The sequence below is a fragment of the Limulus polyphemus genome, unplaced genomic scaffold, assembly GCF_000517525.1.
Source record: "Limulus polyphemus unplaced genomic scaffold, Limulus_polyphemus-2.1.2 Scaffold5478, whole genome shotgun sequence".
NCBI lineage: Eukaryota > Metazoa > Arthropoda > Merostomata > Xiphosura > Limulidae > Limulus > Limulus polyphemus.
The window spans coordinates 31670-47372 of NW_013671088.1; the positions used below are offsets into that span (position 1 = coordinate 31670).

General features: G+C 31.3%; 1 protein-coding gene across 4 annotated transcripts in view; it reads right to left on the reverse strand.

Moving 5' to 3' along the window:
• LOC106472633 (ethanolamine kinase 1-like) overlaps positions 1 to 15703 on the reverse strand; it is a 29072-nt gene that overhangs the window by 5054 nt on the left and 8315 nt on the right. For all 4 annotated transcript variants that reach the window (XM_022401181.1, XM_022401183.1, XM_013933286.2 and 1 more), the window contains 5 exons: positions 13102 to 13245; positions 11576 to 11718; positions 10294 to 10377; positions 8481 to 8644; positions 3143 to 3216 (listed from right to left, as the gene is read on the reverse strand). In XM_022401181.1, coding sequence (XP_022256889.1) covers positions 3143 to 3216; positions 8481 to 8644; positions 10294 to 10377; positions 11576 to 11718; positions 13102 to 13245 — 609 coding nt within the window. The remainder of the gene's footprint in view (positions 1 to 3142; positions 3217 to 8480; positions 8645 to 10293; positions 10378 to 11575; positions 11719 to 13101; positions 13246 to 15703) is intronic.

Consider the following 15703-nt stretch of genomic DNA (forward strand, 5'->3'; position numbering starts at 1 on the left):
TGTGATAATAGGAAGCATTTATTAAATGTTTTGCAATTATCATAATTCCATCATCAGTAATCTAGAGCTAACAAAACAAACAAACAATATTTGTAATTACAACAGAAATATATACATAAGAAGTAAACAAAAGTAAAGTAAAATGACTTTGCAAAACATCTTTTATTAGACTTTTCAAAACTTTTCCCACAACTGATGTAAGACTAATTGGCCTATAATTACTGGGACAATGTTTATTACCTCTTGAAAAAAGAGGAGTGACATCAGCTAATTTCCAATCTTTTGGTACCTGCCCATTATTCAAGGATTTACAAAAAAAATAGAAACAAGTGGCTCACATATCCAATCTTTAACCTCCTTCAAAACCCTTGGAGAAATAGTATCTGGCCCTTATCATTTTTTAAACTTCCCAATTTTTTCTTAACCATATCAGTATTAATGCAGTCATCTTGTTTGATCTTACTGATGAGAAATACTGCTTAAATCTTTATTGGTAAAAACTGAAGAAAAAGCAGAATTTAATAACCCAGCCATCTCATAATCATCAGATATAAGCCTTATTTTATCATCCCTCAAGGGTCCTACCCCCATCCTAACATTTTGTTTACCCTTAATATACTGAAATAAATCCTTACTGTTAATTTTTACACTTTCAGCCAACCTTTTTTCATACATCCTTTTTGATATCCTAATTTTATGTTTGATCAACTTTCTTGATCTTCTAAATCTTAAATTTGTGATGCTTTTCTTTAATTTTATCTCTTATATCCTTTGTAAGAAAATGTGGTTTTTTACTTGTAGCCACCCTTTTCTTTCTATAAAGAATATGTTTATCTTGAATGTTTAAGAGTTTATCCTTAAAAATTTTCACATTTGATCAGTCTCTCCAAATAACTCAGCTGCCCAATTCACATCAGATAATTCTTGTCTCATCCCTTCATAATTTGCTTTTCCTTAAATTTGTAACCAAAATGTTATTTCTGATCTCCATGTGCAGTAAAACATCAAACCTAATACTTGCACCCAGATGTTCCTCAATTTCCACACTCTCAACAATTTCTATATTAGAAGTTAACAATAAATGTAAAATAGCATTGATTCTAGTAGGTTCCTTGACCAACTGGCAAAGAAAACTATTGAATAGTTTCTCCCTTACGGTTTGATTCTAGTGTTTCCCAATCTATATGATTAAAATTAAAATCACCCATAATAATGACCTCATTAATAGTTGAAATCTTAATCTCACTGTAAAGTTTCTCCCTAACCTCATCAGTATCATTTGGTGTAACAAATTCCCAATAAAAGCCTTTTCCCTTTATAGCCACAAATAGAAACCCAAATGGATTAAATCTCCTTGTTATTATCTTTGATATCCTCAACCTCAACAGGATGTAACTGACATTTTACATATAAAGTCACTCTTCCCCTTTTCTTTAGTACCCTATCCCTATGAAATAACCAATAACCCTGTATTTCAAAGAAATTTCTGTTATCTAAATCATCAACATCTAACCATGTTTCAGTTATTCCCATTATATCAAAATCTTCCATTCCTAATAGTGCCCTAAGGTCATTATTTTATTTCTTATACTTCTAGCATTACAATAGTAATAATTAAGCATATCCTTAGAACTACTTCTATACTTATTTCCTATGCTGAACTTTTCTCTACATTATTTTTTTTGCATTTAGTTTATTGTGGCCCTCACCACCATCTAGTTCTAGTTTAAATCTTCCTTTACAGCAGAGTTAATAGCCCTTGCAAACAAGCCAGATCCTACACTATTTAAATGTAAACCATCCATAAAAAAAGTTCTCTTCTCCCATTGAGCAGATCCCACAAGTCCAACCAACCTATCTACTCATCCTTACATATTAACCTGAGCCTAGCATTTAGCCCTAGTGACCTACGCATAATTTCATCCCCACAATTGATCCTTGGCAATATCCATGATACAATTAAGCTATGGCCTTTTTCTTTAATTGCCTTTATCAACCCCTTGTACTTTATTAATTAGCTCCTCTGACCTACCTTTCCCTACATCATTAGCTCCTACGTGCACAACAAAAACTGCATCCCTGCTAGCCTCCTTTATTATATCTTGCTCTGTCATTTATATCTTCCACCTGTGTCCCTGGGTAGCATAATCAAATTCTTTTCTCCCTGTTTATTCCATTGACTATCCTACCCATATGCCTTGTCAAAGAATCACCTATAACTATGACCTCCTTATCATTCACATCCTTCTCTGGCCCTTTTGTTTTCCTTCCCCACAATAGTTACTCATCTGCGGAAGCCAAGGGCAGAAATCTGTTGTTCAACAAAATAGGCTCATTACAATAAAATTCACCAATTTTAACCCTAATAGTACTATTTCTAATTTCTTGAAAGTCATTGTTAGCTGATGTATCCTTTGCATGTAAAAGCTTAAGCTCCTCTTGAAATCCTGCCACCATTTCCCACAGTTTACCCTTCTATTTATCTGTTGCCTTTATTTAAATAAGATAGCCTCCAACATCTCCTCCAACCTACAAACAATTTGCACATATTCACTACTAGCAGTAGCTTCCTTATAAGTACATACCAGTCCAGAGTTCCCAAATAAAACCCACTCTAGAGTGCTGTCACAGAAGTTTGGGATTTTTTATCACTATGAAAAATGGGTATTCCCTTTCAAACTACACAAATTTACTGGTTTCAAGTTTCAGTAAAATAACAAAATGTTAAGACATGATTTTTTTGTGTACCTAAAAATTAATCTAGCACAAAAGAATTGTTTATAAAAGTAACACGAAAGAGTTAACATATCACACACACGCAAAAATCAATTTCAATGGTAACATCCACACAATATTTAATTTATTACCTAAACAATAACTATAAAACTTCTTCTGTTCTAAAATATGATTTCAATGTTATAAAAAAATAGTCTTTTCTTATACAGTACATGTTTACAAAACTTACAAAATGTTTTAAAATATTACTGAAAGGAGAAAGATAATGCATAAAATATGCATTTAATGTTTTTCAAAGAAAAACACCTAACTAAATCTTATACATATTATACTTAATGCCACAGTTAAGTTCTCCTACAGGGAACACCTTCTTCTAATGGGTATTGACCATCAAAAGATAACCTACCCAAGATAATCAAAGTCGATAGTTGAGTGTGATGCTTGTACTAAAGCCCAGGTGCCCCAGAATAAGTGTGCTCCCTACAAAAAAGTAAAATGTACAACTTATAAGAATTCAAAGTAGCATTATTGATTTCAATCTTACTCCATATTAAACACCAGCGATATCCTGTGATCTTGGAAAGTGGACAATTGTAAGACATTTCACAAAATTTTTCTAAATTTGGACTTGGTACCAAAATTCAGTAAAAACATCAGAAAAATTGGTTATTTTCAAAAGAAAAAACAATAACACTTGAAGTCTGTGTTATGAAAAAAACTTAATTATTACTGCCAATTATCATCTACTTTATCAGTTTATCCAAAACAAATTATATAATAGTACCATAATATCGTTATTAACAAGTAATCTCTGACTCAGTGGTAGAAAATATGACTATCTTTGTAGGTGCTTGCAAGCATACCTAATTGAAAAATTTTATTATGTTACTATTAGTATTTATTTTACCAAATTTAAAATAAACATTTCCTATTTTTATATTTTAGTTACTTTTTATAATAGTAAATAAAGAATACACATGAAAGACAAGAAAAAGTACTCATGTGAATCTTTTTTTTTTGGCTGACCACTGCTGACGACACTTAACCCTACTTTTTATACTAAAGTAAGTACTGCACAAAATAATTTTTTATTTAATTAGATAATGCACCAAAGAACACAGTATTAAACATGCAAAAAGCAGACAATGTCCCATAACTATCACAAGAGCCATTAAAATTTCATCTAAGCTCGTTGATATGTTTTCTGTGGGAATCAAGCTTGAACTGGATATGAATAAATTTGGCATCAAAACATATTTAATACATCCAATTTTAATATAATGTAAGTTTGAAGTTCCTAATTTTATAAGGACACGTTTAAAAGATCCTCAATCTCTTCTATTATGAGAATTGTGACCTTTGCTCTCTAGGTCTTCTCTCTCTTCTCTAATCTATTCACCACTCTTCCAAGAAGTAAGGAATTTAACATAAATTACTCATTATAATTTGAATATTACTCATATTAAGCATAATTTTTATAGTCTTTAATATTATTTGTTTACAGAGCTATAAGCCAGAAAATAAGACCCATTTGCCATGTCCACCTATCACATCCTCTCATCAAAAAATTGCCAATAGTTCTCTCTGACATTTTATACTATAATATTATAACCAATACATAACCACAGTCTTAATCTATCAAATGACATTTACATTATGTTGTTTTCTGTACAGAGAATTGTCTATTTTTACCCTTGGCTTAAAACTTTTTCTCATGGTGTTCTCACGAAAAAGCTTACCTGAATTTTTAAAGGCTCTTATCACATGGTTAAAATGCCAGAAAATTTTTGATAGTTATGGGATATTTGCTTTGTGTGTTATTATTCTGCATTCTTAAGTGTATTATTTAATTAAATAAAAAACTAGCATAGTAGTAGTAGTACCAATAGTATAGAAAAAGTAGGCTTAAGTTTCATCGACAGTCTGCAGCAGAAAAACATAAGGACCCATGTAAATGCTATATTTCTTGTTTTCATATGTATTCTTTATTTATTATTATAAAAGTAACTAGAATGTAAAAAATTAGAAATGTATTATATTAGAAAAGGTTTGATTAGGTAAATTGATAAGAAAAAAATTCTTCATGAGTAATGCTCGCAAGCAGCTCATGTGTTATGTAATTCAATACAGTAATGTGAACTGCCCATTTGCCAAATAATTTACAACTTGTGTGATGAGATTATTAGATACAGTCCAAAGCGCAATAAAACAATAAAATTTAGTATAAACAGATGTATACTGTCATGAGCATTAAGCTATTTAAGATAAACAATTGTAGTCTTATGTTACAATTTGCAGTTATTCTAAAAAAAGAAAAAAGATAATTTAGTTACAATTTTCCTATACTGAAAATGTATTTCTGATAGGTACCTACCTCCTGTCACATAAATAGCTATTCTCATTCAGTGCTGCTCTCTATATGTAAAAATATATTTTACACATGCCACAAGCCTTGAATCTCCCACATCTGGAATTGACTGATTTCATCACATCAATAACTTTTCTCATTCAGTGCTGCTCTCTATATGCAAGAATATTTTTTGTGCAAGCCACAAGCCTTGAATCTCCCACATTTGGAATTGACTGATTCTAATGCATTTTGCATGAAAATCATCATGTGACATCTGTCCACCAATAAGCGTGCGACATACTCCCTTGACGCACGACTCCCTCTATTCAGTTCTACCGAACTATCACTTCCAGTTTTGGCAGAAAATGAAAACACCAGTTTTTAGGGGGGTGGGTGGAATGGGGGTATGTGTGAGAGGAGGCAAGTACCTATCAGAAATACATTTTCAGTACAGGAAAATTATAACTTCGGATACAGTATGTTACCTTCATTCACATAAATAGCTAGAATCGCATACTGAACAGGTGGAGGGACTGGTGTGAGGGAAAGAAAGAAGCATTCTTTGAAAGTGTCCGAAGGATAGTCCCAAAGAGATCTTCGGAGTCAAAGATTATACATGGGAGACTGCATCACTTACGAACGGATTGTACATAGCAAGTCAACTACATCCAAAACCCATGCTACCAGGAATTGACCTCCACTTGGGGGTAGGATGAAGATCATACCATTGGTAAGTCAACTACATTCCAAAACTCAGCCATCTGGTGAGGGTAGGAAAGAGGATCATAACATCTTCACCTCAAATTCACAAGACTGGAGGGAATCTCATACCCCCTGATCCCTGAACAGGCACATGTTGTTATTTTATAACTATGTGAAAAATTGAACGATCGATCCAGGAATCGACATTTGGAATAAAAAAAATGTCTGTGTAAGGTAAACCATCTCAATCAAATACATAATGACAGGAACTGTCCCAAACGGTGAAACATCCTTGGAATAATAATCATCAAGGAATAGTGGAAGGGGAAGAACCATAGTAATGTGCAAGTACTTCCACCATGACCCACTACCTGGATGGAGTAACAACAGTAGAAATGAGTGAGGGAATAGAGACATATGTAATACATGTGTGAGGACTTATGTTGATTGGTTCAACTCTAAAGTCAAAACCCAGCCACTGGGAACCAACATCCACATGGGGGTAGGTCACTCCTAGGGAGAAAATGTAATGAGAATGGAAATGCAATGAGGACAAAAAACCTGGAATATGACCCTTCAGGAGACACATGTGAATTGTGTGGGTTCTAAAAGGAAGATCCACTGTCTACCACAAAAGGAACAAGAAAGAACATCTCCTTGGCAAGTGATAAAAGCCACCATCGAATAGCCTAAATGAAACATGATTAGTCAAATCCAGACAAAATGAAAAGGTTGAATGAAAGCACAATGGACTAGATGAAGTGCCAGGGTGTGAAGGGAATAAGATCATTTGCCTGGAGACCATAGTTCTCAAGCCTCCTACAGGTTGAACCACATCCCCAGCCAATAGAGATGAGCATCAGGGAAGAGAAACATTCCAGAAGAGGGTAAGGAAGTGGGAAATCTGAAATTGTAGGGGATATGAAATTTATCAACTCATATAGAAGAGGGAAGGAAAAAAATTAAGAGGAAAATCAATGGATGGTCCTGATAGAGGGGTGTATAAAAATAACCACCTCAAAGAGATGAGAATGTGAGGTATGGAACAGAAAAAATACATCCAATTGGAAAATCCAACAACTCTAGTTGACTGTGGAAGAAGTATATATGTTGGCTAAACATCCAATGAATAGTGTAGGTATAATCACCCCCAAAAAGTGGAAGATGGGTAAAATGCAGACCACCCCACAAAGGACATATGGTACCAGACACGTCCAAAGGGCAAGGCATGAAACTGGGACCGAATCATGTGGTGAAATAACCTAAAATAGCATCCCAAAAAATGGAAAATAAGAATGTGTAATATGGGTGTACCCCAACATAGAGAAATAGCAAACCCAAATACAATTAAAGACTACAAATGAAAACGGAGAAGACCCAAGAAGTGGTTGAGGTGGAACCAATCAATCCAGAGCCCCAAACAGCATCGAGCATACAAGATGAATGGAGAAAACCCATAGGAAGGACAGGTAAAGGACAGAAATTTGCTGGACATGTAAAAGAATAAAGATGACAATATCTCGGAATGAAACCAAAAACAATTGAATATAGCATGGCAGATACCCCATGTGATGCTAAATGTACAGGAGGAGCCTCAAAAATAGGGACCGGTGGAGAAACAAATATGACCGTAAGTCATTATCAGCAGTGGATGGGAAACAAAGAACATTGTCCCAACCAAAAAGTTACCAAAAGGAAAGAAGCCATGTGTGGAGTGAAAGAACGGCAGATGGCAAACCCTCCAACATGGAGGGAAGGAGGAGGAAGTATCCCACGAAAATCCCTAAATATACATGGAACACCTAAGAAAGGAAATGGAAGGTAAACATTACACATAGGAGAGTAGATAGGGTAAAATGAATCTGAAAAACTAGGTAGGGGACAAAATGGAAAGGAGTAATGGAGATCCTAAGGACATAAAACCAAGAAGAAAATCTACCTGATGGTAAGATTAGGCAAGGCTTGCAAGTATTCAATCTCAAATGAGACAAAAAGATCATAAAGAATCAATGTCAGGAGAAAGGAATATATTGTGAAATACATCAAAGAAGAAAAAAAACGAGATAGGCTGAGCAGATTCTGCAGTAGAGGCCTGGAATGCAATCCATGATAAGGTGGAGGAAAAATGAATATCTGGTTGTCTGAAATCGGTTCACCCATTATAGGAGGAAGGCAAGTAAATACTGGGAGCAGGTTTTATGTTTAGCTACACACCGCACCGACAAAAAAAGTGGCCCATGTGATTTCTTGTAGTAGATGTGCATACTCTACAAATTTTGTAAAATTCTAATCATCAATATTTTTTCATTTTGGCCACAAACTTTGATTTCACATATACCAATGGCAATTCTTTTCTTTATTTGGCCACACTTTTTTTTTACAGCTATGATTGGTTTGATTAGATACTTTTGAAACTGAAAATCACTAACATCGTTTCTTTAATGTACATATAAAAACATCAGCAGAGTATTTTTAAAAACACACATTCATGGTTAATATACATGCATGTAGATGTACAGTTTGAAAACTTGTCTTAATTCGTATTTCATAACTTACTTTTTTGTAGCAAAAATTACCATTTCCTACATATTAGTATTATACACTGATTTAATCAATCTTCAATTTTTCAACAGCTAGATTTCTTCTAAAAATGTAAATATCCATAAAAAAAAAAAAGAGGAAAAAAATTTACCAAGGCAAACTTGTTAACTTGAACATATAAAGTTTCCACATCTTTGGGTGACACTTTCCTGCTACTATGTCCAATTAAACAGAACCACTCTTCTAAGTAAATCCTGAGCCATTCCTTTTGAAATTTTTGACTTGGGTATAATTCTGGTTGGAATGATTCTAGACCTTACAAAATTGATAAAATCAAGAGAAAGTGAGTGAAAAAATCACAAAGATGATACACAAATCATTTCATTAGAGATGATCCTAATAATATATATGTTTAAATTTATGCAGATTTACATAAACAATTATTACGTTATTGATTGCTATATAGCTCAGCTTTATTGTTTAATTATTGTATTCTGTTTTAAACACACAAATTCTTCAATAAATGAAGAACAAACGACTTAAATAGAAATAAATTGTACTCCTATTAACAGTCTACTTAAATACACTATCACAAGTCTGATCAATATAATATTAAGTATAAACAATATGCAAAAGAAATTTTTTTATCACTAATATGTTTAAATACCTGAATCCTCTTAGAGAAAACATATGAAAGATTCTTCCCACAACCTGAACAAGTACATCAAAACTATATCACCAAGTGTATCTATGTTAGATTTTAAACTTGGATCAAATTTTGCCACATTTACTCATCACATTGAAGAGTCAGGCAAGTTGATTTATATTTTGTTTTCTTTTTTTTTATTCAATGCTTGCATCACGTGCACAAAATAGCAGTAATAACCCAACATGTATAATTGTAGAATACAAGTAACACAGTCATTAGCTATATGAAAATTCATAATTACATTTTATACATGGATTTTACGATGGACTTTATAAATTATCAGGACTGTGGAGGGAGGAAGAATCACGTTTTTGGTAGTGCAATGAACTTATTTGACTTTTGCCAAAGATATTCGTTACTAACTATAAATTGGCAAAATCAATATGGAGAGAATTTTAGTTTTCCTTTTGCTAAAAAGCTCATCATTAGTTTTATTTTTGCCATATTAGCTAAATATTAGTTTTGGCAAAATGGTGAATTGAATGGGCAAATCCTGCATATTTGTATTCTTCTGAGGTTTCTCACTATATACATACTTACTACTCCATAACAAAAATAAACTTCTAATTAATCAACATGAAAGTAATTCATAAATCAATTCTAAATTTCAAGTTTTATCTACTCACTAGTACTGGTGAAAGCATGGAAGGTTTAATCAAAACTGAAATTCATAAAATTTTATCATTTTTCTCATGTATGCTAAAATGATAAATACTTCAAAACCAAAACATAGTTAATTTGTTAAGTTAAAAAAAGCACTATCTGTAATCTATATATAGTAAACACAAACACTTATATTAACACTGTTTGAGGAAGCAGTTATTTTAGTGGAAGAACACTTTGAACTTTAAAAACATACTTTTCCCAAATTAATTAACAACACCCACTGATTAATAAAGGTATTTTTTACTTCAACATTGTAACAATTATTTGGTATTTTTAACAGATGAAGTTGTCAAATGTTTAATGTAATAAGACAGGGAGTTCTCAATCTTTCCAAATTCATGATCCACCTGAGTATTCAGGTAGTTTTCTGGGACCCATGAAAATAATGGAAGTGTAAAATTGTGGGATGGAAAAAATTATTTAATTTCACATACGAATTTAATGTAAAATTAAGTGAGTGCCATGATTCTCATTTTTGCCAATAATTTTTCATTTGATTCAAATAAAAATATAAATGGTTTTCTATTTCCAATATTTTTTAAATTTATATAAAATAACAACTTTAATGTAAAAATTTGGACACACTTACCACAAAACTCACAGAAATGATTTGCTATATCAAAAGCCTGAAAATTTTGATGTGCATATTCAAAGTCAATGAACGAAACTTGTCCTAAGATAAAATTAAAAAAAAAGAAAATCACAAAAAACACATTTATTATAACCTTCTAATGAAGTACACACTGCAAGATTAAGACATGTATAAAAGCATCTACTTAAGATTTTGATGTTTGAGAACATTTTCTTTTGTCTAACATGATGTTTTTCTAATTTGAAGCTTTTATTTTCACCCAAAGAAGTGGTAATGAACAACAAAACGTCTGATAATACGAGTAGTTTTCTAGTAATAAGGCCTCCTTCTTCCAAAAACTTTACTGGAATTTGACTTTTTTTTTTAACTTGTTAAGCAGAAGAATGGTTGCAACAAATCAACTTTTTAAATTTAATCTTATTAATATTTTTCTGTTGGTTTAGCTGCTTAGATGTATGTCCTTTACTCCCCACTAATAACCTAAAATACTTCAGATGTTTCCATAATATACGACATACTATCACAAATGCACATTTAATCATCTTTTATTATAATTAGTGGATTAACAGGTTATTTATCTATACATTAATTTATTCTCTTCACCAAAGCATATATTTCAGTGAAGAATAATGAAGTAGAGGCCTAATCTATTTTTTTTATCTTTTCTTCACTGTTTTGGTTAAAAAAAGAAATTAACAAATACACACTTACCTATTACAAAAAATAATAAATTTAGCAGTTACATTACTGTACTAAAGTTACAGAACCCAACCTCTATACAGAAGCAAATTAACTTGACAGAACATATGAACCTGAAGTATTTTTCCTCAAAGTCTCATCACATAAACTAATGAAATGACACCATTGATGACTGATATATCCTGTTTACTTTATCTGTGTTTAGCTTGTATGTGTACACCAATTTCTTGAATATTGGCCAAGTGATAGGCAAGTTATAAGGAGAATTTTCAAACAAACAAAAAATCTGTAGCTTATACCTTACTATGTCTGTATTTATAGCTCATCATATTTATAGTTCATATTTCCTTACTTTACCCATAATTTGCTTCTCTTTATAAAATATAACTGTATGCTAAAATAATACACAGTTCCCAACAAATGTTTATTAAACTTATCAAACATAATAAATCTCCAATTATTGTATAGATTTAAAAGCACAAAACAAAATACATTTTTCTGTTTTACAGAAATCTTAATTATTTAAATTGTTTGAGACTATGAAGCTGAAAAACAAGTATTACAGTTAGGTTATTGTTACCTTTTTCTTCATTATAGATTATATTTTTTAGAAGCAAGTCATTGTGACAGAACACGACAGGAGAGCCAAGCTGAACTAAGTGGTCTTCTAGATGGTTAATTTCATTGTATAGATCTTGTATAGTAGAAAGTTTACTTAAAAATCTACAAAAAAAATTATTATAAATTTAATACATATTTTATTTCATTAAAAATATATAAATTAAACAAATTACTGTCATATATTTTATTATAAATCATAAAATGTTGTGAAATAGAACAGTTTGTGTTTGACTTAAAAAGATACTGACATATAATGAAAAGACAAAAATCACATTTACTAGAATAGTTAATTTTTCCACTACTACTTTGCAATCTTCTAAAACAGGCATGTACAAATTCCTCCAGGATGCAGGCCAGATAGCAATTTCTAAATTTACTTGCAGGCCACATCATGTCATGCAAAACTGTAGCTAATAATCCATATTCTAATATTATACAAGTTATAAGTTCTTAAATTTATATTGTAATATTAAACAAAAATCCCCTAGTGTGAGAAATGTGTCATTTTTTTCTCTAGGCATCCCCTCTTCTCTAATTTATTCACCACCCCTCCAATAAGTACGAAATTTAATGCAAGTTACTCACTATAATATTGTCATCACTCAAACAAAGCATAATTTTTCCACTATCAAATGACATATTATATTATGTTGTTTTCTGTACAGAGGATTGTCAATTGCTCTTTTAGTACAAACTTTGTTTCTACTAGAAAGATACTAACTAACTTGGATGAATTTGTAATGGCTCTTGTTGTATATTTAGAAACCCAGAAAACTGTGATAGTTATGGAACATTGTCTGCTTTTTGCGTGTTATTATTCGATGTTCTTTGGTACATTATTTAATTAATAAAACTTATTTAGTGTAATACTACCATTAGTATATAAAAAAGTAGGGTTAAGTGTCATCGACAGTGGTCAGTAAAAAAAAATAGGCCCAGGTATGTACTTTATTTCTTGTTTTTCATGTGTATTCTTTATTCATTATTATAAAAGTAACTAAAATGTAAAAATAAGAAACTCTTTAGGTTGGTTAAGGTTAGAGAAGGTAAAATAACTAATAATAATATAATAAATTTGAGTTTGTAAGCAGTTCGCAGACAAGATTCAATAGTATCTTAAGAACTCATTGTGGGCTGGTTAAAACCATCTCACAGGCTGGATGTAGCCTTGGGACCATACATTTCACATGCCTGTTCTAAAAAATCAAACCTTTTTATAAAACATGCAATTACATTTTATGTTTCATACATAAAAGTTTAAAAAAGTTCAATTTTAAAAGAAAACATAAGAAAAAGTATTTCTTCTATTTGATTTCACTAGAAAATTACTACTATCTAATGTGAAAACTAGGGTGTACAGAGTAATTTAAACAATCAGGCTGCACATGTGACAAAAATGACCTATGTCATTAGGACCGGAAAATATTTTATAGGTATGATTTAAATATATAAAATGTATCGTAATTGAAATCAGCCACAACATACCTTTGGTTCTTTACTGAATCTTGGAATGTTGGTGAAGCAAGGTTTAAAAACTTGCGGATTCCAGGAAAAAGACTGGGTATTCTGTATTTTTCATTATTCAAGGGCTTTAGTGTGTGCATGTGGGCCATGGTCTTCGCAATCAGCCTGTTGCAATATAGCAGAGAAATTCAACTTACAAACCACACTGTACATCTCAAGTAATAGTGCAAGCCTGATATCATAACAGTAAAATTGTCATCAGTACTCAGATGGTTGCTGTTGAGATTTGTTAAACAAAACAAGTCATGAAAACTATAGTTAAAACTGAAGCAGATTATTAGTCTCATGCTCCTAACATCAAATTTTACTCAAAGGGTTTTATATACTTAAGTTCAAAAACACTCGAGGACAATGTGTTTTTAGAGGATTTGAAAGATTTACTATGGGAAATTGCTAAATTTTTGAAATTGGAATTTTGCTGATTAAGGTAAAGAAATTTTTGAGTTTCTAACTTTCTTTAATATAAAGAGAAAAAATTTTACTTTCAATTATATTTATATTAATTTAAGAAATACTTGTTTTAGGAAAGCTTGAAAATTATTGAGAATAAAATTGATGTATCGATGAGATTTACCCTAAAACCTTGAAAACAAATTTGCAGGAGATAGTTTAAACTGCTAATTTAATAAGCCTGTTATAATATGTCTCTGAAAGACCAAAAAATTATTGGACTATTAGTTTCACTTTGTAATTTCTTATTCTCAGCATATTTAAAAAAAAATGGTTTTCTTAACTCAGCAATTGATTAGTTTTTTGTTATAGGAATTGTTTTTCCCTTTGGATGAGAGCATTCAAGTTGTCTTTCTTCACTTTAGAAAAGACTCTGATAAAGTAGCCTCCACAAGATTAATTAGTAATTTTGATATGTATGCAACTGGTGAAAAGGTTATAAAGTGGAGAGAATACATGATTAGTAATAGAAAGAAGAAATGAGGTAACTGGACATTTTTCTAACTGGGGGAAATGTGAGTAGTGTAGTCCCTCAGGAGTCTGTTCTGAAGCATTTGTTCTCTTTCATTAATGTCAATAATTTGAAGATCTTCTTGGATGATAAAATTTCCATATTTGCTGGTACTATTACTAAAATGCTAAAAAGAACTGCTTTTATTGAGAATGTTCTTCTTATCCAAAAGAATCATAAAGTTAATGAGCCAAAATGTGGAAAATTAGTTTTATTAATGAGAAATGTAATATTTTGTATTAAGGGTATGAAAGTATTGGAAGAATTTACTTATTGTGTGAGAAAAAGCTTTGGATTTGTGGTAAAATAGAAGAAATTATTAGCCGTGACTGCTGTTAAAACCTAACCTCATCTCTTGAGTGTTATTGTAACCTGGTATGAGATTCTGAGTAGACATATAAAGTATTGACATGTGAAGTACTGCTCCCTTTTTAGGATGGGCATAAACTTTTTCAAAAATGTCTAAATGACTAGAAATAGGCTACTAAAAGGATTTTTAGTTTAGATCATTTAAAAAATGAGGAAAAATGTATAATTTCAGACTTGCTTTCTCAGAAGCATGAAAAAAAAGTAAGGGGACTTAATTCAGATGTCCAGTTATCAGAGATTTGGACGGTCTTTCTAAGAATGTTTGAATAGTGGAATGAAATAAAGTAAGAAAGATATTTTTGAATGTTAAGAGTAACAAGTTTAGAAACCTAGATGTAGGCTTGTTCTTCATCAGTTTTTTACATCTGCAGAATAATTTTACGAATGATCTAGCATGTATTTTTAATTTAAATGTTTTCCAAACTTTTGCTGGATAGAAGTAAAATTCTAAAAGGACATATATAATTTGGATTCATTCTTTGCTGTTGTTTTTGAGTGAGAGATGACCATGGTAGGCCAAATGGCTTTTTATAAAACTTGTTTGGCACCACTGACACATATTGTGTAACAAAAGCTTTATAAATGCATTATTTTATAACTGAAGGGGCAATTCAGTTTCAGGAAAGGCTTTTCTCAGATATAATGCAAAATCAATATTTGAAATAATTACATGTCAATATAAAAAAACAGCAGTCTAATGGGTGAGAATGAATGTTAAAAATATTCAATGTGGTGAAAGTTTTACTAACATAAAACATACAACATTTGTTTATGGAAAAATTTTGCTTGCATGTTTCTTAAAGCAAAATGCTACAACAGTTCATAAATTATTGTGGTTTCTGAAGAAAGCTTGCTTGCTTAATGCTTTTATACAGAAGTAGTTCTTTATTTATCATATAATTCTTTCATTAAAGTATGCAATTTTAATGACTGATCTGTATTCTTGACCAAAATGATCTTTGGTTTTCTCTTGGTTTCTATTTGTTGTTTACAAAAAAGCAACGATATAAATTATATGGTCATAAAATGAAAATCTAAGCTTCCATCAACATGTAATGCTTCTTCAATAACACTAATACATAATATTAGGTCATCAAGAAATAAATGTTTGCATTTTAGAACACTTTCATTAACCACCTCCCAAAAAACATACATCAGGCATAATAGTTAAACGAACCACCTAAACTTCACGTTATTGTAGCCTATATAATATGTAAAGTTTAGTATACTCTA